The sequence below is a fragment of the Urocitellus parryii genome, chromosome 1 (assembly GCF_045843805.1).
Source record: "Urocitellus parryii isolate mUroPar1 chromosome 1, mUroPar1.hap1, whole genome shotgun sequence".
Taxonomy (NCBI): Eukaryota; Metazoa; Chordata; class Mammalia; order Rodentia; family Sciuridae; genus Urocitellus; species Urocitellus parryii.
In genome coordinates, this window is record NC_135531.1 from 130,107,519 (window position 1) to 130,132,690 (window position 25,172).

At 38.2% G+C, this 25,172-nt stretch overlaps 1 protein-coding gene and 1 pseudogene across 2 annotated transcripts in view; both read left to right on the top strand.

Annotated features, from left to right (window-relative positions):
- The window catches only part of LOC113200744 (uncharacterized), a 51,353-nt gene that overhangs the window by 22,337 nt on the left and 3,844 nt on the right, over positions 1-25,172 (top strand). The window contains exons 1-3 of one of the 2 annotated variants that reach the window (XM_077801455.1): positions 8,843-8,936; positions 10,721-10,847; positions 11,257-11,346. In XM_077801455.1, the coding sequence (XP_077657581.1) occupies positions 8,904-8,936; positions 10,721-10,847; positions 11,257-11,346 (250 nt within the window). In that variant the 5' untranslated portion in view covers positions 8,843-8,903. Of the gene's footprint in view, positions 1-89; positions 1,396-8,842; positions 8,937-10,720; positions 10,848-11,256; positions 11,347-25,172 lie in introns of those variants that run through there. The other variant, XM_077801453.1, reaches the window with a different exon arrangement.
- LOC144255842 (transcription elongation factor SPT4-A-like) lies at positions 11,386-16,509 on the top strand (annotated as a pseudogene).

Sequence of the window (25,172 nt, forward strand, 5' to 3'; positions counted from 1 at the left end):
ATTCTAGTTTAATTTCTCATTACTACCTTATATAACAATTTTTTGTCTCCTAGCATACAAACCAATATGCCTTTGAATTTTTTTTCCAGATTGGGAAAACAAACAGTCAGCTCCAAAACCCAGCATTACTGAAGATTTATCCCATGGGGTCATAATGGAAAGGGAACATGTCTGGCATTCAACCTTAGGGGAAACCTGGGAACCTGGAAATTGGTTAGAGGGGAAACAGGAGAAACATCTGGGCCAAATGGCATTTACCCATGAGGAAACCCTCACAGAGAGAAGGGTATGTAGAGGGAATGAATTTGAAAGATTTTCCAATCAGGGTTCAGTCCTTGATACACCACAAAGCATTCCCATGGCAAAAAGATCCTGTAATTGGATTTCACAAGGAAAAGACACCAAACAAAATTCTGAACTAATGAAAAATCAAAGAATGTTTGTAGGAAAGAAAATCTATGAATGTAATGAATGCAGGAAAACCTTCAGCCAGAGCTCATCACTTCTTAAGCACCAGAGGATCCATACTGGGGAGAAACCATATAGATGCAATGTATGTGGCAAGCATTTTATTGAACGCTCATCTCTTACTGTACACCAAAGAATTCATACTGGAGAGAAACCTTACAAATGTAGTGAGTGTGGGAAAGCCTTCAGTCAGAGCATGAATCTTACCGTTCATCAAAGAACTCATACTGGAGAAAAACCTTATCAGTGCAAAGAGTGTGGAAAAGCCTTCCGTAAGAATTCATCCCTTATTCAACATGAAAGAATTCATACTGGAGAGAAACCCTATAAATGTAATGAATGTGGGAAAGCCTTTACACAAAGCATGAATCTTACTGTGCATCAGAGAACTCATACAGGAGAAAAACCCTATGAATGTAATGAATGTGGAAAAGCCTTCAGTCAAAGCATGCATCTTATTGTTCATCAGAGAAGTCACACTGGAGAAAAACCTTATGAGTGTAGTGAATGTGGAAAAGCCTTTAGTAAGAGTTCAACTCTTACCCTACATCAGCGAAATCACACTGGAGAAAAACCTTACAAATGTAACAAATGTGGGAAATCCTTTAGCCAAAGTACATACCTTATAGAACATCAGAGACTGCACTCTGGAGTAAAACCTTTTGAATGTAATCAGTGTGGAAAAGCTTTCAGTAAGAATTCATCACTTACTCAACATCGGAGAATTCATACTGGAGAGAAGCCTTATGAGTGTATGGTATGTGGCAAACATTTCACTGGGCGATCATCCCTTACTGTACATCAGGTTATTCACACTGGAGAGAAACCTTATGAATGCACTGAATGTGGAAAAGCCTTCAGCCAGAGTGCATACCTTATTGAGCATCAAAGAATTCATACTGGTGAAAAACCCTATGAATGTGATCAGTGTGGGAAAGCTTTCATTAAGAATTCATCCCTTATAGTACATCAGAGAACTCATACAGGAGAGAAACCTTATCAGTGTACTGAATGTGGAAAAGCCTTCAGTCGGAGTACAAACCTTACAAGACATCAAAGAACTCACACCTAAGTACAGTGTTTACTGGCCCCTTCATCATGATTAACTCTTCAATAATCAGATAAAGTCATGTTGAGGTAGACACCTAATAAAGGTAACACTTGTGGGTAATTTTTAGTTGAAGTACAATCTATATTGGATAACATAGACCACAGTAGAGAAATCATATGGAAGTGAAGAAATCTTGATTCAAAAGTTAAAATGTACTTTTTAACAAAAGGTTTGAGTAAGTAATGTATAAACAGTGAACATTCATGCTCAAGGTAAGTTCTATTGTATCATACTGAAAATTCTCCTTGGGACATCTGAGATTTCACACTGGAGAGAAAATGTGTCAGTGCTTAATTGGATAGCCCAAAGACCTGGTTTGTAGTCCTGACCTGCCACTAACTTGGACAAGTTACTAACTTTTAGCTAGTCACAATTTTCTTACCTAGTAAATGAGAGATTTTGAATGTAAAAGGTCTGGGGGATCCCTGTTAGCTAAAATGTTACAAACCATGATGCCAGGAAATCTTTGGCCCTTTACTCTGTTATGTATGTTGTCTAGGTGCTTCTTTTCCACAGTAAGGTTTCCTTGGATGTTTCGAGTCAAAATTTTCTACCTCTACCAATTTATAATGCCCTTTCATGTCCTTCTCTCTCTCCCTGAATTACTTTCTCCCTTAAAATGTAGGCTGTTTTCTACCAGATAATAGAATAATTGTACAAATCTTAATGTAATAGCATGCTATTTTGAGTTCTTCATAGTCTTAAACTGTTGTTAAATTAGCTGATTATTTAGAAAACAACATAGTTTAATATTGTATTTAAGCACAGAAGAATCAAATAAATACATATCTTTATGTCGTATTCAGCTATCAGAATGATAGTTGATACCAGGGATTGAGCTCAGGGACACTGACCTGAATGCGTGAACACTAAAAAATATGGAAATTTAGCATATTAACACAATATTTGCAACTCAAAACATTCAGAACAATCATAGAGATATTTTGTAGATCTGTTATGATGATAGTAGCTTAATTTCATTTCTTTCACACAAATTTTCCACGTCCTAAATATGGGCTAGACATGATTAGTCACAAAGTGATTTAAGATTCATTCTTTATTTTTAAAGGATAAACTAAGAAAGTGGCAGTATAATGGGATAGGAAAGGAAAAGTCAAGCAATAATTTATAATTTGGCACATCTAAAAAAAAGCTGTAAAAACTGATTAGGTATGGCTATTTGAAATAGAAGGATGACTTAAATTTCTTATTTGTGTAGATTGGGATTCCATAATTAAAACCCCATAAATTAGCCATCTTTGTACAACAATGATGTGTTCTGTTTGAAGGCATTTTTATGTGTCTCTGGAACATCCAAGAAAAGAGTCCTGAGAAGAAGTAGAATAAGAAGAGGATCAGTGGTACAGGGCACACTGGGAGTACTGTGACTGGTGAGGAAAGTGAAGCAAAAGAGGAATCAGTAAAAGCTGAGAGGAATGAACTATCAAAAGAAAAATAGAAACAGGAAAATCAGGAAGCAGTGAAACCACAGAAGTAAAAGGAAATTTTTAATTTTTAAGGATATAGTTAATATCAAATGCTTCAGAATAAAGTACTTTAATTTTTTTATGGTTCTGGGGATTGAGTCCAGAGCCTTGTGCATGAGGCAAGCACTCTACCAAATGAGCTGTATCCCCAGCCCTGTACTTTGCTTTTTTGGGTGGGGGGTAATGAAGATTGGGTTTAGGGACACTCAGCCATTGAGCCACATCCCTGGCCCTATTTTGTATTTTATTTAAAGACAGGTCTCACTGAGTTGCTTAGTGCCTTGCCATTGCTGAGGCTGGCTTTGAACTTGTGATCCTCCTGCCTCAGCCTCCTGAGCTGCTGGGATTACAGGCTCGTGCCATCGTGCCTGGCTCTAACCTTTGTTTTTGATTATCAATTTAAAACACATAAATTTTAATGTGTTTGAAGAGTGAGTTAAATGTTGAAAATGACTTAGTAGCTTTACTGATATAGGAGAGATTTAGAAAGATGACCAAGGAAATGAGAGCTGAGGAGGGATTTGCCTATTAGAAGACCTTTGGCTACAGATATTCAGAATCTCTCTTAACAATGTTTTAGGCAAGTAAGGGTGTTTTTCTCAAATGAAAAATGTGGAGGTGGTCAGCATTGACCCACAGATAAAATACTTGAATGATTTACATTTCAAGGGATTTCCATCCTGGTTGCATGATGGCATCCATAGCTTCAGGTAACATGTCTGCATTCAAATCAGGAAGAAAGGGTTTGAGAAGGACCAGCAACATCTGTACCTTTTATCAGAAAAGATTTCACAGAAGCCCTTTAGCACACACCTGTTTGCATCTTATGGGCCACAACTGTTACATGACCACTCCTAGCAGCAAGGGAGGCTGAAAAAAGGAGAGCCTAGCCCTTTCAGCCTTTGTAGTAGAGGTAGGCCAATTAAGGGGTTAGAGAATGGGGCTGATTTAGCCATCCATCTACCAGGGAGCGTTTGCATGATATAAGATAGGATGATTATGTTTACAACTGAAAAGAGGCATGAGAGAATCAGGAGACAGCAATGAGTAGATGTACAGCTCAGACGAGGAAAATAAGATTTGGCACACAGAGGCTTTAGGAATACTTTCAACAAGAGGAGGGAAACTTTCCAATAAGAGTGGTTGGAATAAATCAATCATGGGTCCAGAAAATGTGGGCAATAGTGGAGCAAGTGCCTATGAACTCTCATTGTTTAGCTCCTAAGCAGTCCAGAGTCTTGGGCAATCACCACTCAGGGTTAATATCTTACTAACTTCAACTCATTGCCATCCAAAGCTTCAGCACCTTCATTACTTTCTCTCCCCCTTGTTTTGTGCCTTCCTTTTGAACCTTTATTTTTCTGCTGTCTTCGTCATTTTAATTTCTTTTCTACCCATCCCTTCTCTGCCCCCCTTCTTCTTAATTCATTTCTTTCTCTTGAGATCAGGTGAAATACAATCATATGAAGGGAAAGGAGTAGAATGGATATAAGAAAGAGTAATTATTGAAAATCTAAGTTTTGGGGGATACAATTAGTTCAGTGTTAAATTCCTTCTTTGCCTGTTCAGACTCCATCAGTTTATATATGAGTATAGTCTAGAAGCCCCAGAATCAGCAGGATGAGTCAAGGAGTGTGTTTAAGCAGGAAATGGGGAAGAATAATGGAGAAGCTCATGGCCAGTGATTTGCTCCATTCTCCTCATTCCTCTGTGCTTGAAATGAGAGAAAGGAGGATATTTATTTGTAAAACACCTGGATAGAATATTCAAAGTATAAGGGTCTGAGAGAGAATACCTTGGTTATAGCGTCCTCTTCTTAAACCCAGTCTTTACTTTGGTCTCAATTCTCAAGTAGAATTGTAACTTCTATAATATTTGAGGACTTTTTGTGTGTGCCACTTGAAATGCAGTATAGCCAGAGTCTGTGGCAACTGGGAACCATCATTAGCCAAGGATTTGTAGGTGCGCTCTCTCTGTGCCCTTCCCCTTGCCACTACTACCACCACCATATGGGCTCCCATTGCTGTGTTTTTCCATTATCTGTTACCTTGGCTTCCTTTACTTAAAATTAAATTCATGTGACCCAGAATCATCAGGTCTCCTATCTGACCCTTGTATCTCTCTAATTCTAAAATTTCATGAAAGAAACCTAATTGGTCCAGATCATCCTTTTAAGACAGGCTCTGTCTTGAAAGTCACTTTTTTTGGCCAAGTATCTGTCCCTTTTCCAATCAGCTGGTGGGGTGGAGGCTGCCATATGGTCACTGTCAATGTTGTCAGGCCTATGAGCAGCAGACAGATAGCCATGACCAATATGCCTTTAGATATTTACTAAGTACCTTCTCAGTAGTTTCTGGGGATCGAGAGCCCTAAAGGAATTCATGGCAGGAGAGTCAGTAAAAGAGAATTTGGATGTATTGAATGACTTCTTTTTTTTTAATTTTTTTTTAAAATATTTATACTTTTCTTAGTTCTCGGCAGACACAACATCCTTATTGGTATATGGTGCTGAGGATCGAACCCGGGCCGCACGCATGCCAGGCGAGCGCGCTACCGCTGAGCCACATCCCCAGCGCCCTTGAATGACTTCTAAAGAGCAAGAAACGCAGGGTCCTCTGCAACTACACAGAATGGGATGATTAGTTATATTTTATCTGTAACTGAGCTCAAAAGACAAATTGGGCCATTTACACACTTAAATAGGTCAGCAATCTGGGTTCTGTAACACAGGTGGAGCAGCAGACTATGGTGCCAGTACCCCTCTTGTAGATAATGCATAAATAGCCCCCTAAACTTGGATGATCATGGAGACTGCATTGGGCTTCTAAAGACACACACACACACACACACACACACACCAGATCTGGATGAGTGCTTAGGATATAATTGAAGTGGGTTACTTCCTTGTGTATATACACATTTGGCATAAGTGAGTTAATGCCTGCAGTCCACACACTTGATTGCTTTTGCACTGTACATTTGAACAACAAGTATGATAAGATACTGCTCCTACTCATAGTGTGTAAGTCAGCTCCTATCAATTCTAGGATGAAAGACCCCTAGTCCCTACTGCAAAGTAGCTCCTAGCACAGGGTACCATTGGAGTGAGCCAGTTGGTGCAAAGAAGACAAGGGAAATGGGAAGTTGGGGGGGGGAGTGTGTGGTAAAAAAAGGAGTAACTACAAGAAGGCTAATACAGTGTATATTTAGGGCGTTAAGTAGAAGGAAGTTATAGGAAGTGAAGCTAAAGGAAGCTTTTACTACATCCTTACTGCAGGGGTCTTGTAACAGGATTTAGCAAACAAACGTAGGAACTAGCCATTATCCTGAGGAAGGGTATTTAGAGTTGATAAAGGTGTTGGTGGAATAAAATCATCAATAAAACCCCAAATAGAATGCTGTGATGTCACATAGTCATTGACATTGCTCCCTAAAAGGTGGCCAACAATTCCTTCAGTGACAAATCTCAAGTGACATTCTTGCCTTTTTAATTTTATTTTACTAACAACAAAGTTAAAACCCTCTAATCTTTCCTTCCTGAGCTCCATGAAAGTCATGTATTCAAATGCAACTAAATATCTCCAGTGAATATTCTTACACATCACTGCATCCTCAATAAAAATAAACACCAACTTCTAAACATTATCCAGTTGTTTATAAGACTCATTGGGATCCAGGTTCCCTTCCTCTCCCTCAGCCCTGTTTGATAAGTTATCAAGACCTAAGTCTATTCTATCTTGGGCATTTATCAGTACCATTCTGGGTTCCCTCAGTCACCAACCGGGTTCAAGCTGCCATCAGCTCTGTTCTGAGTCGCAGTCTGCCCTGCTCTACGGGCCTTCACCCCAATGTCCCTGTCCTCGCACTAGAAGAAATTTCCTCCCACTAGAAGAAATTATCGTGGCGTCTCAGAATCCACGTCCTGGTCCGACTGCAGGGCCAGATGGGTAATATCCAATGCTTCTACGGGGCAAAAGGCGCAATCCTGCCAGCTTTTCGAGTCTTTTTGGCACCGTTCTCCAAGAACGTGCCATTTGGCTCTCATACAGTCTCCGGAGACCTTAACCGATCCGCTCTTGTCACCACATCAGGCGCCGCTCCGCTGGACTCTCCCTCATCCCTGGTCAACTGTTCCTGGTGTATAGTTTCCCGGGCTTTATTTCATGGTAGAGGCCCACGCCAAGTCTGCACAGAACGGAACAGAATCCGTGCACAGCGGTTATACGTGGGGGTTTAGTTGAATGAGGGGAAGGAGGATGCACCCGCCGAGGCTCCTGGGAAACGTAGTTCAGCATCCCAAACCCCTAGACCCGGGCGCTGGAGCGCAGATCATTGTCTGCGCAGGCGCACACCATCATTTTCTCCGCCAATTCTCCTGGGAAGTGGAGTCCCGCAGCCCCAGCTCAGCCGACCTAAGGCTTGTGGGAATTCGGCTCCGTGGTTCCCAGGGCAACGCGCAAGCGCAGTGCAGATCCAGGCTGCAGACTCCTGCTCATTGTGTTCTGACTGCGATGTGGTGGTTGCGGTTTCTCGCTACCAGCGGAGGCTTCTGCAAGGGCAACCCAGCGGCGACCAGGCACGGTGACCAAAGTCGCAAAGGGAGAGCGGAAGCAGCTGTGGGGTGGTCAGGTCTGGGAAGAAGGGCGGAAGGGAAACCGAGGATTTCTGGGTTGTGGTCCATTCTGGAGGATAATGATCAAATGCCCCAAACTTTCCAGAATGTATGTCTGAGATTTGATTCCAAACGGAGGGGAATAAAAAAAGGAGGACGGTCTGGAATGGGCATCTTGGGCTTGGGGTTCGAATCTGAGTGCTTGTAGAGGACCATGGGGCGGGGCCTCTAGCATGTCTTGGAGCAGACCCCGGAAAGCGCATTTATACTTAGGAGATAGGTGTATTCCTGATGCGTTTCAGAGCTGTGCATGAGGAACTTGCCTAGCGCAGGGACAGCTGCAGTGCAGCCCTTGCAGTAGCTCCCCGGAGTACCTAATGAAGCCGCCGAGGGTGATTGCAGGAAGGACTCTTGATCCCTTACTCCTTTCTCACCCAGCTCCCACAAATACACTGTTTCTGGCCTGCCTTTGGTTCCAGGTCACCCAGATGGCCCCAGAGAAGGGCTTAGCCTAAGAGAGATACATACACAATGAAGATCTACTTACCTTGCCTCCTTTTTCAGGAGGAAGTTCACCCCCTTCCCGATTCCTTCTCTCCTTCAAGTTAGCTGCCCTAGGAGGAGAGACAATTTCTTGACTCCTCAGCACTGCTAAAGCAGTAAAGGACAGAGGATGGGTAGAAAGTGTGAGAGCTGGCAGTGGAGCAGGGCTTTCTGCAAGAAGTCCAAGTATTGAAATACAGAAGGGAGGGGCTGGGGATATAGCTCAGTTGGTAGAGTGCTTGTCTTGCATGCATTGAGCTGTGGGTTCAAACCCTAGCACCATCAAAAAAAAAAAAAAAAAAAAACTTCATTCCCTAAAATACCTAAAATATAGAAGGGAAAGCATGGAGTTTTTGACTAAAGGAAAGATGTGATGAGGGGAAAGTTGCATGGTGAGCAATTCACTTAACAGTGGAGGGAAAGAAAATTGCTTTCAGAAGCAGGAAAGAAAATTGGGAACAAAGAAAGACCAAAGAGTTCATAGCTTTGGGATATAGGGGGACTCCCAAGATATGAATGCTTACAGACTCAGTCCCAGATGCTATGTGGTATTTTTTGATCCAGTCCTCTCCTCATAACAGGTTTCTAGACATTTCTACTCTTAGGAATCCTGCAGTTGCAAAGCTGCCCACTTGCCTCCTCAGCACTTTGCCTGTCCCTAAGAGGGCTCATCAAAGAAGGAATGGCTGTCAGTTACCTGCCCACCATAGTCCAGGTGAGTGAGAGAGTGTTGCCTAAATTGCCTTCTAGATATGAAGAGTGTGAAGCTGTTGTTTTCCCTGAGTTGGAACTTTACTTCCACACTAGTCTCCCCCAGACACTTGACCCCAGTCACTCCCTCCTTACTCTTATTGGGCTCTTGGTAGCGGGTGTTGGAGTTAAGTAACTTGTTAAAGGTCATCAATGGCACAACTGGAACTGGAACGCAGGTTTGTTTGAAATAAAAATCTTTCCACTAGCAAAAGCTGGCATTTACTAGAAAGATACTGAGGTATCTATCTAAAGCCAAAGACAAAGATACAGCTGTACTTTTGCTGTGGAAGTGGGTTTTAGAATAACCTAAAAGTCCTTTCTGTTAGACCCTTGGCTTTCTTTTCTGACTTCAGCTTAACTCTTTACAGTGTATACCAGCTCCCTTGGCTCTTCTGTTGGCCAAGAAGACCAGTGATGTGAAAGTTGTTGACTTTTACATGTTAGATTGCATATACTCGATAGAGACTGCTTCTTCTCTGTCCTTGTTACAGAGTTTCAAAGAAAGGGATTATTTGTAGTTGAGGGGACGTTGTCCCAAGGTACAGAATTACTGTTTACATGAGACATAAGTGTGTGTGTGTGTGCATGCTCGCACATATGTTGGGGGTGGGCAGATGAGCAGTTGAAGAAAAGCAGGAATTGCTGAAAAACAAATACAGTTTATATCACTTAACAATGGAACACATTCTGAGAAATGCATCCTTAGGCAATTTTACCCTTTTATTTTTCTCTAACATAAAGAGTATTTGTGCAAATCTAGATGGTCCAGATCAGTCACTCAGTGTGGCATCTTGATACAATGAAGAGATTCAAGAAACACTAGATATATGAAGTTCTTGCCAGCATTAACACAGCATACTGTTTTATAGTAAACCAGTTGTACACTCTAAAATAGTGATAAAAAATATAATATAGTGAATACATTAATCAGTAACATGGTTGTTTACCATAATTATCAAATATTAGCACAGTATAGTATATATTAGTACTAGACCATATATACTATACTGTTATATGACTAACAGTGCAGTAGGATTGTTTACACCAGTATCACCACAAACACAAAAGTAATATGTTGTGCTAAGATTTTACAGTGGCTATAATATCACCAGGCAATAGGGATTTTTCAACTCCATTATAATCTTATGGGAACACCTCTATATGCACAGTCTGTCATTGACCAAAACATCATTATGTGTTGCATGACTATAATAGGTGCTGACTCCTCAAACCATAATGTAGATACTAAGAAAATAAAGGAGATATAGAACTGTTAATGCCTTCTTGAAAATAGGCAGTGAGGGAGACCGAAAGTAAACCAAAAATCATAATAAAGTGGGCCACTACTTTGATGGGCCCACATAGGTAACTGTAGAAGCAGTCAGGGAAGGCTGTGCTGAGGAAAGAATGTCCAAGCTGAGACCTAAGTAGGATTTGGTCATATGAGGGAGGCCAGAAGCAGGGCTGGGCAGATTGAGGGAGATGAGAGAAAATGTTGAGGGCAAAATGAACAGCAAGTGTATGGTCCCAGTGCTCAGTCACTACTGTCTATCTCTTCAAAACGAAGGAAAAACTCTTAATACAAAAATAAGGCTTTCAGAGACCTAGAGGAAATGCCTAACCTGTCCCAGTATACCAGCTCCCTATAGCTAATAGTCCTGTGAATCCTAACAAGCTCCTGGGGACAGCCAGTCTCAGCTTCCCCAGAATAGCCTCCGGTCAATAAGAATGGATTTGCTATTACAGGACTCGGTGACCTTCAAAGATGTGGCTGTGCTTTTCACCCGGGAGGAATGGAGGCAACTAAGCCCTGCCCAGCGGGCCCTGTACAGGGATGTGATGCTGGAAAACTACAGCAACTTAGTCTCATTAGGTAAGGTGGGAGCCTTGAAAGATTTATCTTCACTTTTGGGGATCTTGTTAGGACCCTTAAACTGAAGCCACACTAAAGATTGGGTTGGAAATGGGCCAATTAAGGATATCATCTTCAAAGCTGCTACTTGCCTATCCTTGGTGTCCCCAGGCTTTTAGAGTCTCAAGTGGAGATGCCTCAAAAGTGGCTAGGAGTCAAATTCTCCCTGAACTCTTTCAGCAGGGTGGGGCCTGGAAGCAGATTGTCAGACCTGAGCCACTTCTTTCTCTCACTGTGAACATGTTGTCCACCCTGGATCTTCCTATCAGATTACCTTTGCCAGGAAGTTCTGAGGACCAGGCCTCATCCTTGCAATGATTTTTTATCACTATTATGAACAGATTGGTCCATTTTTCCCCCTCAAAAACAGGACTGTTAGGACCCAAACCAGATATATTTTCTCAACTGGGAAAAGGGGAAGAATGGATCCCAGAGGACACCTCAGGAGACTTCTCTCTTGGTAAGAATCACAAGTATGGGGACCTTGGGAGGGACCCAAATGGTCAGGGTAGGCATGAAATCTCAACTAACATGCCAGGCCTGTTGCTGCATATATCTCCCAGCATGCATTGCCAAATTGTGGCATGCCTTTCTTGTGCCAGTTTGTGCCTCTCTGAACCCTCCCCCCATGATTTCTTTTTTCTCTCCTTGTTTGGCATAGATGAATAGTTTCAGTTTTAGAAAATATCATCTGGGCCGTTGTTCTCCAACCCCATGCTTGAGCTTCCTCTACTACATCTGACAGTATAATGTCTACTGAAACGTCTCTAGTGGGAAGGAACCACACAGCAGGGCAGCTTAAAGGCCAGTTAAATGCCTATTAAGCTCCTCTCTTTCTAGCAGAACATTGCACATTTCTTCAAATACCTCATATTTCTTCATCCACATGGATATACATTAAATCAGGATTTCATTGTCCTCTACCTTTTGCCAGGCACTGTGCTAGAGAGTTTGGTTTGTCATATCTTTTGCTGTATTGCTTATGCCTAGTATGATGCTTGGTACCTGGAAAGTGGCATAGACCTTTTGCTTGGGATTTCAGAGAATACAGCAGTTTAGTGGTATTGCTTGTCCTAAGGAGTCCATTGGGTCTGGGGACTTAAGGATAGGGGGTGCATCTTTCCATGGTCACCTGATATTCAAAAGGCTTATTCCTTTATTTTAAAACACTATAATATTGCACTTTCAGCTATCATTTTGCATCCTATAACATATATTTGCAAACCTTTAATTATTTATTTTTTCATAGTAACCCAGTGAAGTAGGCAGGAATTTATATCTTACAGTAAATAACTGCACACCTGGAATGTCTGGGACTCGATCTTATTTTCAAAACTCAGTTATCAAAATCCTTTAAATTACTACAATAGAATTCTGAATTTTCTATGAGTTTCTATGTTGTATTACAACCAAACAGGTATTTTTAATGTTTCATTCTATATTATACAAATGAGTTATAACCAGCAAGCAAGGGAAAGGGGATTCAGAAAAAGAAATTTATCCACAATTCTATCACTCTGATATAACTGCTTTTATTTGAATCATTCAGTTAGCCATTTACTCATCATTAACACTAATTTCCTATTGTGCTGGAGCAGTATAATCAGGAAGACTATTTTTTTGAAAGATGTTTATGCCTAGAAGGGTTTTATAGTCAGGTGTAGGTGATAACATGAAAACATCAACAGTAATAGTTCAGTTCCTCCCAGGTCCTTTTCCCAGTCATGGAAGGTGTATTATTTTGTATCTTTCAATAAAACTCAATAGTTTTCCTCCTACTCCATTTCTCATTAAAATTATAATTTATATGTATATGCATATATGTATATTTTTAATAGAACTATCATCTCTTTTGTTTTTTTAAACTGGAAATGCTGCTATAAAGAAATGTTAATCCTAACCAGGCATGGTGGCTCATGCCTGTAATCCCAGTGGCCAAGAGGCTGAGGCAGGAGCATTGTGGGTTCAAAGTCAGCCTCACAACTTAGTGAGGCCATAAGAAATTTATGAGACCTTGTCTCTTAATAAAATATATTAAAAAGAGCTGGGGATGTGACTCAGTGGTTAAGCGCCCCTGGGTTCATTCCCAGTACCAAAAAAAAAAAAAAAAAAAAAAAAAGAAAGAAAGAAAAAGAAATACTAATCCTTTCCAGGTGCATATTACCCTCTTGTCACTCTAATTCATATTCATTTTTAAAGTGTTTACTCAATTTGTTTTTAGTTTTTCTAATTTCTGTTTCATTTCTTAATGACTGTTTAGGACTCCAAAGACTATATAGAATAATAATAGGATTTATTTCTGATTCTCAAAATATAGATTAAGCATCCTTAATCCAAAAATTCAAAATCTGAAATGCTCCAAAATCCCAAAATTTTTTGAGTGCTGGCATGCTGGGCCACAGTAGAAAATTCCACACTTGATTTCATGAAACAGGCCACAGTAAAAAATGCAGGTTCACTAAAAGTATCATATTAAATTACCTTCTGTCTGAATTTCATGTTTAAGTGTGGATCCCAACTCTGAGGTATCCCATTATGTAAATACAAATCCAAAGAAATCTAAAACACTTCTGGTCCCAGGCATTTCAAATAAGGGATACTCACCATGTATTCTATCTAGAACTTTTTCATTGTTGCACACCTTACTCTTAGTTTAGAATAGACAGTTATTTTTAATCATGGTAAGAAAAAGTCCTTCAGAGAGTTTTTCTTTTTTAATTTTTCTGTTCTCTGGGCCATGAGGTAGTAAAGGGAGGAGAGAACTAATATGTGAGCATTATACCTGGTGATTTTGCAGGAAATATGTATTTGCTGCCTATTTAATTCTTACAACCTGTGAAGCAAGTACAATGAATCCTGTTTCACAGATAACTGAAACTGAGGGGGATAACTAATCTGAACTGATTTATTATTGCTATTAAGTGGTAAGTCAGGATTGGCAAAAGGCCAGTATGAGATCTGTCAGCTGTTAAAACTTGCATTTTCTTTCCTTCTCCAAAATAAGTATAATTACACAGAAATTGTTTATTTCATAAATTCAGAAAACAAAAGGCTACCTGATCTCTTAATTTGAGTAGTTTGCTAATCACTTGTATAATTTTTTCTTATTTATCACCCTGTTAGGTTTGTGTTCTACCAGCTGTACATTTTACCTTTTTATCTTTAACATGTTTTTTTTTTTCCTTGAGCTATAAAATTCATGAGTTTACAACCATGAAGAGTACTCATCTAAGATTTTAACATCATGTGTTAGGTTCTCTTTTTCATTTTACTAGTTGACCTGCATTTTTTTCTTTTAAATTTACTGGGATTTTTTTTAAGAGAATCATTTCTTATATATTATTCTTCCATGATATAATTTTACTTCTGCACTTACCATTATCATTTCCTTTTTTTTCACTTGGAAATACATTTATTTTGAATACTCTACATTGAATATACAAAAAAAGAGTGTGTAATTTTTTGAACACTTTAAAGGATGATATGAAAATAGTACTCATGCCCTGCCATTCAGCTTAAGAAATGGAACATAACATAATGGAAGTCCACTGTGGCTCTCCTCATCACATCTTCCTCCTTGTACACCAGAGACAGCCATTAGCTTGATTTTACACCAATATTTTCCAAGCTTCTCTGTGGGTTTTCCACATATATCTGTAGCTCTAAGAAGTATTCATTTTCCTTCCCCTAAGTATACGTATTGTACTATGGAAGCTTTTCCACAACTTACTTTTTTTTCAAATCCATATTGAGGTATATTGCTCTAGGTTACTTTTTTTTTAACTTTTTTAAAGTATTCATTCTCCTGATGGTTAGGTACATAGGCTATATCCAGATTTTTCTTCACTGTTGTAAATAATGACAACCTGAATATTTTTATACATATTTTCTTTGGGTATATTCACAGATTTAGCAATACTAGGCTTAAGGATATACACTACTTCAACTTTATTAGATATTCCCCAATTTTTTGTCAAGTTAATTGTTATAAATTACACTTAAAGTTGATGCAAGTTCTTGTTACTTAACATTCTTGCCAAAACCCGGATTTGTAAAACTTAAAAAAATATTGCTAGTCTTGCTCCCAAGAAATAGCATCACTGTGATTTTATTTGTATTCCCTTTATTTACTGGTGAGTTTGAACATTTTTTCATGTTATTGATTATTTGTGTTCTGTTACTTAAATATTCCTATTCTATGCCCATTTTCTATGATAGCTTATCTTTTTCTATTATGTATAGGTGTTACATATAGTCAGGAATCTATACTCTTGTTGTTTTTCCCCCATCTCTCTCTGTCTCTAGCAGGAGTTCTTATTTAATGAAGTAAAATACATTAGCCTTTATCTCTTTGATCTTTATTCTTTTTTTGGGGGGGAGGGGTACCAGGGATTGAACTCAGGAGCACTTGGCCACTGAGCCACATCCCCAGCCTATATTTTGTATTTTATTTAGAGACAGGATCTTACTGAGTTGCTTAGGGCCTTGCTTTTGCTGAGGCTGGCTTTGAATTTGCTTGGCTTTGATTTATTGATCTTCCTGCCTCAACCTCCCGAGCTGCTGGGATTATAGGCGTGTGCCACCACACTTGGCTTGATCTATATTCTTAGTGCTTTCTGTTTCCTGTTTAAATATCTGTTTTCCCCTTAGATCCTTAAGGAATGAATTTAATCTAGTTTGCTGTAATATGCTTGGCATGCCAGGTCTCAGTACTGGTTTGTTGAATGGAAGAATGAATTTATAATAATATTTACTTTTTTTCTTTTTAAATATATGTCTTCTCAGAGGTTTGCCTTTTTTACTAGAATTTTTAATGAATAAACATTTGACTTTGCAAGTCCATTCTATTTTATTTTTATTAATTTTTGCTCCTCACTATTTATTTCCTTCAGTTCTTTGTTGATTTGTTTGTTTTGTTTGGTGTTTATTCAATTTTTAAAATTTTTTTCTTTCTTTTTAGTATTTATTTTTTCTTCAGATAATACAAGCATTTAGTTTAATGAAACTCTGTGAGATTTATTATTAACGATGGTGGTTTCTTGTCCCCTTCCCCATTTCCTCTTCTCTTGAAGTAACCACTTTCTCTTCTTTTTGTTGATTATTTGACATATTTGTTTTCATGTCTCCAAGGAACATGTTTATATTGCTACTTCTTGACTTTTTTTAGATAACATTTTTTCAATTTTTTTCTATTAAAATTGAGGATTAGTAGTGAGTTGTTTATTTCCTCTGGTGTGGGGGCTGTGGCCATGTCCCCCACTGTTTTTATCCCAGAGGAAGGCCTTGGAGACAGTGTCTAGGATCTGTGGCATCTGTGAGCTTGTCTGCTGTGTTCACTGGTCAAGACAATCGACCAGTTTGAATATGAATGTTGTGCTAATTGTGATGCATACCTACAAATGAATGGAAACCAAGAGATAGTATATGACTGCATCAGCTCTTCCTTTGATAGAACCATTGTGAGGATGAGTCTAAAGGACAACTGGGTCTCGAGGTGGCAGAGAGTCAGTAATTTTAAGCCAGGTATATATGCAGTCACTAGTACATGCCCCAAGGAATTGTGCAGGAGCTGAAAAGTTGAGGAGTGGCCTACAAATCCAGAGACTTGACCAAAAAGACCTAACAGGATGCAGGCTGCAAGTGTCTTTGCTCTCCACCTCCTTCCTTTGCTTATTTTTTATTGTGAAACTAAACAGGCAGAACTTCAAATACTCCTTGCCCTCCAATTCTGATAATACGCAGACCATTGAAAGAGCAGCACATCCTGTCTTCAGGCCATGTTCACCTCCTTGGGACTGTTGATAGAGTTGGGAGGGGTTGGAGCTAGAGGATTCACAGAGACTGAACTGAGTATGCTAGTTTTCCTATTCATTCTCACGGCTGTGTCCTTACCCATGGGCAATACTTTGGGCCAAATGTCAATTAACATGAACCACTGGAAAATTCTTAAAACCATGACACATGGCTTGCCTCCCTCTCCCTTTCTCTTAGCTAGGCACAGTTAGGGCTCACTTGCCCAATAATCACCATCCCAGCACAGTAGAAGCTCTTCTTGCCTGTCTCTGAGCCTTCAGGAGTGCAGCCTCCCTAGTGTACTTGCTTGAGTTTTGTTGGAAGGTCTGCTGTTCTGAGGCATGGTAACCCTCAGTGTAGTCCCATTGTCTAGTGGTTGCATCCTGCCCTTTAGACCTGGTATGTCAGTCTCCCTTGAAATCTTGAGGCTTCTTAGTGTTCTTTACTGTTTGACTTTGTTTAATAATACTTCTTTTCCTTCTTTGTCTCTTATTTATACTGATCTTCCTATACCTTTAGCTAATCTCATCCTCATTTTACATTTCCCACTCTGCAGACCTTCTGGCCTTAAGAGGCTGCTAGGTTTTGTCTGAGTTGTTTGTGCCTCCATGGGAAGTGAAGGCACAAACTTCAATAGCCTAAATAGGGGGCTTTGGATAACTATATTGGCTAAGGTCAGTTATTTTGTTTTAAAATTTAAAAATTACCATAAATTCTCATTTGAAAAAAAAAAGTGAGGATTAATCCCAGTATCTACTCCCTTCAACTACTCATGTTTATTGTCTTCCATTCCCTGTCCTCCTGTAAGGGACCGGCGAAACGTCGGAGGAAGAGACCACAAGAGACTGTCTTATGCAACAGCAGAAGGGTGGGTTTATTTGGAGACCAGCATGCTAGGACTCTCTCTATAGCAAAGAGAGATAGAGCCCTGAGAACAGCTTGAGCAGAGCTTATATACTTTTCTTGGAGAGGGCAGGGAGGGAAGTTCATTGATGGGTCAGGGTGAGTGGGCAGTTTGCCTGCAACCGAGTGAGGGAGTGCATCCTGCAGTTTGGCAGTTGGGGACAGCACATTCTGGGAACAAGATTAGCAAACAGTTCACAGTTGGGGACAACACATCCTGGGAACAAGATTTCAACAGTGTTTTGTTAAGCATATAGAAAAACAGAGTGACAAGTACCTATTTTATTAACCTTTCACTCCCAGTACAGATGTAGCATAATTTTGACAGTTTCCACTTTCCTAAGCAACCTATTCCCAGATTTCATTAGTCTTAGTTTAGTTTCTACGAGACACTAACTTATTTCTGTATTTGTTTGTTTGTTTATTTATTTATACTGAGGACTATATCCAGGGGCACTTAACCACAGAGCTACCTCCCCAGCCCTTTTTATTTTTTATTTTGAGACAGTCTTGCTAAGTTGCCTCAAACTTATGATCCTCTTGCCTCAATCTCTTAAGTCACTTGGATTACAGGTACGTGCCACTGTATCTGACTTATTAATCACAAATTTGATCTTAGTCCTTCTCTAAGTTGTCTTTGTCTCTTCTGGAGCCTTCTAATCTGCTTCATTCCAGAGTTGCCAGGCATTTATGTCCAGAGTGCCCAGCCATCATCCTCTTGTGAATCATCATCCTCTTTCCTGTTCTGGACCTCCTATTCACTGTGTCTTACATTGTCATCTTTCTTGATTTGCTCTCATCTTTTTGTGGCATTGTGCTTCCAATAGCTTCCTCAGAAATTATTTATGGGAATATTTTTTTATAATATAGTATGTCTGTCTATAAATGTCTTTTTTCTTCCTTAAACTTTATGAATCAATTGAATGGGTAGAATTTAGCTTTGGAACTCATTTTTATTCATAATTTTAACATTACTCATTATTTTCTAGACCTCAGGTTGCTGTTAAAAAGAATAATTCTTGTTTATAATCATTTGGGACCTGTTTTTCCTCTCTTAAACTCAGAGGTTCTTCTCATTTAGTTGAGTAACCTTAAGTTTCTCAGAGATATATCTTTGAGTATCATACATTGAGCATTAACAAACATTTGATTGAATGTTTGGTGAGGCTTTCCATCTAAAATTCCTGCCCTTTCGTTTTAGGACATTTTGTTCTCTTATTGTTTGATTTCTTTCTTTAGCAGGATGCTTGATATTAATACCAAACCTCCTGTATTAGCTTCTAATTTTCTTATCTTTTTATGAAAATTTCCATTCTTAAAGCTTTCTTTGCTCTACTGTTTATAAACATCCTTAATTTTATTGCCTAACCTCTATTGAAGTTTTAAAAATAATTTTTGTCAGCTTCATTAAAGTATAATTGAGATGCAATAAAGTTCAGCAAATTTAAGCATAAAACTTGATCCATTTTGATAAATATATACAATTGGGTGGCTATCACCACATAATAAAAACAACATTTTCATTATTTCAGGAAGTTTCCTCTTACTCCATTTGCTGCTAATCCTATCCTGCCCCAGCCCCTGGCAACCACTGATCTTTCTTTCCCTATTACTTGTCTTTTTTAGGATTTCATATGAATAGAATTATACAGTATGTACTCTTTCATCTCTGACTTCTTTCACACAGCATAAAATCTTTGCAATTTATCCTTATTTTGCACAGCATAATTACTTTCTGTTGCTGAGTAACATCTCAATGTACAGATAAACCACAGTTTGTTCATTCATCATTAGTGAACATTTAAGTTGTTTGTAGTTTGGGGCTAATGCCACTGTGAACATTTAGGTGTGAGTTTTTATGTGGACATGGGTTTTGTGGATGTAAGTTTTCACTAGAGTAAATATCTAGGAAAAGGATTTATGGTGGTGCATTAAGTGCACATTTAACTTTAAACTGAAAATTGTTTTTAATGTAACTGTTCCATTTTGTATCCCCACAGCAATGTACGTGAGACCCAGTTGTTTCATTACTGCACTGGTTAGGACCTTCAGCACAGTATCAAGTGGCAAGCCACGAGAGGGGCATCCTAGCCTAGTTCCCCATCTTAGGGAAAAACCTTCAGTCCTTCACCATTGAGTATGACGTTATCTGGGTATTTTTTGTAGATAACCTTTATCAAGTTGAATAAGTTTGTACACACTCCTGGTTTGATGATAATTTTATCATAAATGTATGCTAATTTTCCAGTATTTTTCTGAGTCCTTAAGATGATGCTGTGGTTGAGTTAATAAATTATAGTTGAATAATTTTTAAATATCAAATCAAATTTTTATTCCTAGGATAAACCCACTTAGTGTTGACTTACTATCCTTTTTGAATATCTCCAGATTCAATTTATTGACGTTTCATTAAGGATTTTTGCATCAACAGTCATGAAAGACGTTAGTTTTCTTTGCCTTATAGTATCTTTGTTTCTGATAGCAGAATAATGTTAGCCTTAAAAAAAACAGTTGGGAAGTTTCCCCTTCTATTTTCTGAGAGATTTTGTGTAGAATTGGTGTTGTTTATTCATTAAATGTTTGGTATAACACCATCAGAGCCTTCTGGGCCAGAAGTAGGAGAGTTGCTGTCACAGTTTAAATTTAGTTTCTACAGAGTTTCTGTTTGGCGGTGCATAGATTTTAGCTGCCTCAGCCTCCTCAGAGCCTGATCTCTGTCACTTGAATACTTTGAGACCCCTGGGCTCTTTTGGCCCTGTGCTGTGACCTGGAATCTGCCTCCAGGGACTAAACAGGAGGCATCCAAGGGTCTTACCTTGTTTCCCTTCCTCCATCACCGTCCTTCACTGCTGTTTGTCCATTGCCTATAAACAGGGTTATTGGATTTTTTTTCTTCTGTTTTTGAATTGTTTACAACAGGCATTGTATATTGAGTTTTTAAATTCTGCAGTCATTTAATTTCCCAAACCCTTGTTTCTGTTAATATTGCTTTTAAAAATAAGCTCTTATTCATGTTTTACAGTTAACATAGCTTCTCATACGAGTGCAGTAATGAAAGGGCTGGGGGTGTATGTAGCTCGGTGGCAGAATGCATGCTTAGCATATGTGAGGCCTGGATTTGATTGCAAGCACTGAAAAACAAACAAACCAACCATACAAAAAATCTTCTCTTTAAAGATACTGGTTTTCAAAAACATTCTCTTCTCCCATCATAGGCTGTGTTTTCCTTGATTTTCTGTTTATTTTGGTGTCTTTCTTATTAGAGGCTTTCCTTAGCCACCTAGTAATTGCCTGCCCAAACAGTGGGAGGTCTAAAGTCCTTTTCAGAGACTTTGAACTTTGGTCCCTCCCTGTTTGTGACCTCTTGACTACATTTTAGGCTTAGAGGATACTACTCACATGCCTTACTTCAAACCCTAGAGTTGTGTATTTTAAAACTACTGTTTTTTTTTTTTTTTTTAATGTGGACCAATACAGCTAGGGGTATGGCTCCTCAATCTGCCCATCTGCAGTGACTCCAGTGAGTGTTGACTTTCCAGTGCTTCCACCAAGCCTGCTCTATCACACTGCAGTCATGTGAGTTTCAGTGGGTCTAGTCTTCTCACACCTCAGTTAGTTTTCAGTGTAGTAAAACCAAGATGTATTGACTCTCTAATATAAAACATTTAAAAAGTCAGGCTAGGTGTTTTTATTATCACAATCAAGAAAGCACTTTAATAGACAGACATAAGTATCCAGTAGCTTATAGAAAAGAAAGCAAGAAATTGGTGCTTTCATTGATTACTTTTTAAAGCCATTTTCCACTTTTTTGCGGGGAGTGGGTACCAGAGATTGAATACAGGGCCAGCCAACCACTGAGCTACAACTCCAGCCCTGTTTTGTATTTTATGTAGAGACAGGGTCTTACTGAGTTGCTTAGCACCTCACCATTGCTGAAGCTGGCTTTGAACTCAAAATCCTCCTGCTTCAGCTCCGAGCTACTGGGGTTATAAGCGGCATATGCCACCGCGCCTGGCTCCCACATTTTTCAAGTAAACCTTTTTTGAAGTAATACAGAGAAGTACACAAATTGTAAGTGTACAACTCAACAAATTTTAGCAATATAAACACATAAATCTATATAATCAACACCCATATCAAAAAATAGAACATTATCAACATCCCAGTAACCCCTGTCCCTCTCAGTTTCTTTCATCCTGAAGGTAACAACTACCTTGACCATATATTTGTTTTGCCTGTTTTTAATTATGTAAATGGTATTACATGTCATTTACTCTTATGTGTTCAACATCTTTATGTCAACAGTATGTTTGATATTCTTTCATGTTGTCACATGTCATGACAGTTGTGGTTCATTTTCATCTCACTGTATAACAAGTTTTTTTGTTGTTTGTTTGTTTTTGTGGTGGTGCTGGAGATTGAACCCAGGGCCAAGGCAAACACTCTACCAACTGAGCTATATCCCCAGCCCCTCACTGTATAACGTTTTGATCTAACCTTATCCATATTTGCACATTGTATCATTGCTTGACATTGGGCTTATTTCTATTTTGGAACTATTTAAATAGTACTACCATGAACATTTCTTATATAGCTTTTAGAGCATTTCCTTGAGTAAGTATATAGATAGAAGTGTTGTGCTTGTACAACTGTAATCCTTAGTAGACTTAGCCAGGTAGATTTCCAAAATACTTCTGCCATTTTATATTCCAACCAGCAGGATCTGAGAGTTCCATGTCTTTTGATACACTTTGCATTGTCATTTAAAAAAAAATGTTTCACTATTCTAGAGGATTATGGAATATTTAAGTTTATGTCTGATAATCATCTTTTTATTTCTGTTTTTGTTTGTTTGTTTGTTTGTTTTGGTACTAGGAATTGAACCCAGGGGCACTCAACCACTGAGCCACATCCCCAGCTCTATTTTGTATTTTATTTAAAAATAGGGTCTTATTGAGTTGCTTAGTGCCTTGCTAAGCTACTGAGGCTGGCTTTGAACTCGCAATCCTCCTGCCTCAGCCTCCTGAGCCACTGGGATCACAGGCATGCACCACTGCACCCAGCCATCTTTTTATTTATATTAAACATTTAGATATCCTCTTTTGTAGAGTATCTATAAGTCTTTCCTCTTTTTCTATTTAGCTGACTGGTTAATTTTTTCTTATTAATTTATAGGGTTGTATATTGAGGTTTTGAGTCTTCTATCATATATACGTATTGTAAATATTGTTTCTCACTGTGAATAGTGGCATCATCTGATAAATAGAAGTTTTGAATTCTTAAGATAGTTTAATTTATTAGGATTCTTTTTCCTCCTATCTTTAATGTTTATATCCTACTTAAGACCTCTTAAAGCCATGAAAACACGTGTTGTCCTATAGCAGCTGTATTATTTTTTTCTTTCATATTTGGGTCTACAATCCAAATGGAAGACTTATTTTTCACTGTTTTCTAGATGGACATCCAGTTGACCCAGGATCATTTACTGAAAAGGCCTTTTCCCCATTATTCTGCATTGTCATTTCTGTCAGACATTAGTTGACTGCAAGTACATGTTATGCTTGTGCAGCTGTAAGCATGGGTTCTATAATCTGTCCCTTTGGTCTATTTGTGTACAAGTTTATTTCTAGTCTGTCCTGTTTCATTTCTTCTGTCTACTCTTGTGCCAGTGCACACTGTTTTAATGACTGTAGCATTATAATGAGTCATACTTGCTTTTTTTTTTTTTTGCTTTTAGAATTTTAGAATTGGCTATTCATCTTCTAAAAACTTCCTGCTGAGATTTTGAAAAGAAGTGTTTGTTGTTTTTGATGTATTTATTAATATCTTTTGAAAGTTTGATTTTCCAATTATTTGTAGTTGTTGTATAGATACACTATTGGTTTTTGTATTTCCTGTTAATTATAATAGATTGTGCATGAAGTATTCCATATTGTGTTTTTATATGAACACAGTCATGTCATCAGATAAATAACATTTTTATTCCTTTCTTTCTAATCTTTTTTTTCATTTTTTCTTTTTAACCTTGAACTTGTTAGACTTCTAGTACAATGTTGAGTGACTTCTAGTACAATGTTGAGTGAAGTAATGAAAGCATAAATGTTTATTTTATCTCAGTCTTGGGAATATTTTTAATATTTTATAATTAACTGTTGTTTAGTATAGTTTTTTATCAGTACTCTTAATCAAATTAAGAAACCTGCTCTACTTCTATGAATTTTTATCATGACTGGGTATTGAATTGAGTCAGAGGTCTTTTCAGCATCTATTTAAATAATGGTATGGTTTTCTGCTTTATTCTGTAAATGTGAATGACATTGAGTGATCAAATACAAAACAACCTTGAATTTCAGTTTATTTGTGACATTTTATCTTTTTATGTCACTATATTTCTTTTGCTAATATTTTATTTAGGAATTTTGCATCTATGTTCATAAAAGAGAATACTCTGTGAATTTATTATTTATAATATCTTCATCAGATCCATGTGTGTCAGTTTTATAAAATCAACTGTAAATATAAAACTGATGTTATTTCTTCATTCATTAACTTGGAAGAATCTACTAGTGAATCTATCTCTGCCTAGAAATTGCTTGGTGAAGAAGTTTTAAAATGAAGATCCTATGTATTTATTAGATATAAGATCATTTAGATCTTGTTTTCTTTTGTGCCTGTTTTATTACATTATGTTTTTCTAGGAGTTTGAATCTTTTATCTAAATCATCAAATGTATTAGCCTGAAGTTTTTTCATTGTGTTCTTATTCTCTTGTAAATCTCTGTGGAATCTGTCCCAACGTCACCTTAGCATTCTTAATATTGGTAATATGTCTTGTCTTCATTTGTCTTGCTAGAGGTCTATCAAGTTTTTAATTAATTTGTTTTCTTTATTTCTTTTCATCTTTGTTGGGTTTAATTTGTTGTTTTTCTAAATGTTTTTGAGATTGACAATTAGTGTATATGTACATTTCCTACCACATGTGACTTCAACTGTGTCTTAAAAGTTCCAATTCTTATTTGTATCATCATTAAGTTCAAATTTTTTTTCTAATTTTTGTCATGATTTCTTCTTTGATATATCAGTTGTTTAATTTAGAGGCTATATTAGTCTTTCTGGTTTGTGTTACCACAATAGAATACTCAAATTTCATTTTGCAGCTTTTTTTTTCAAATTATATTTTGCTACATTCTTTATCTCCTCTCATTACACAACTACAGTTATATATATATTCACTCATTTGACACTGTCTCATCTGTCTCTCTGCATCTTTTACCATGGTATTCTAGTCTGTTTTCTGTTGGGCAGCTGATGAAGAATAAAGGTTTATTTGGCTCATGGTTCTGGAGGTTGGGAAGTCTGAGAGCAGGGTACTGGTATCTGCTGAGCATTGACAAGGGTCTCATGCTGCATCATAACTCCATGAAGGGCATGATATAGGCAGACAGAGCAAAGCCTGCTAGCCCAGGTCTCTCCCCCATTTCTTATAAAGATAACTACTGCTTCCATAGAGGCGCCACCATCATGACTTCATCTGATCCTCTCTCTCAAAGGCCTATCTCTAGATATCATCAATGTATGAATTTGGGAGTTA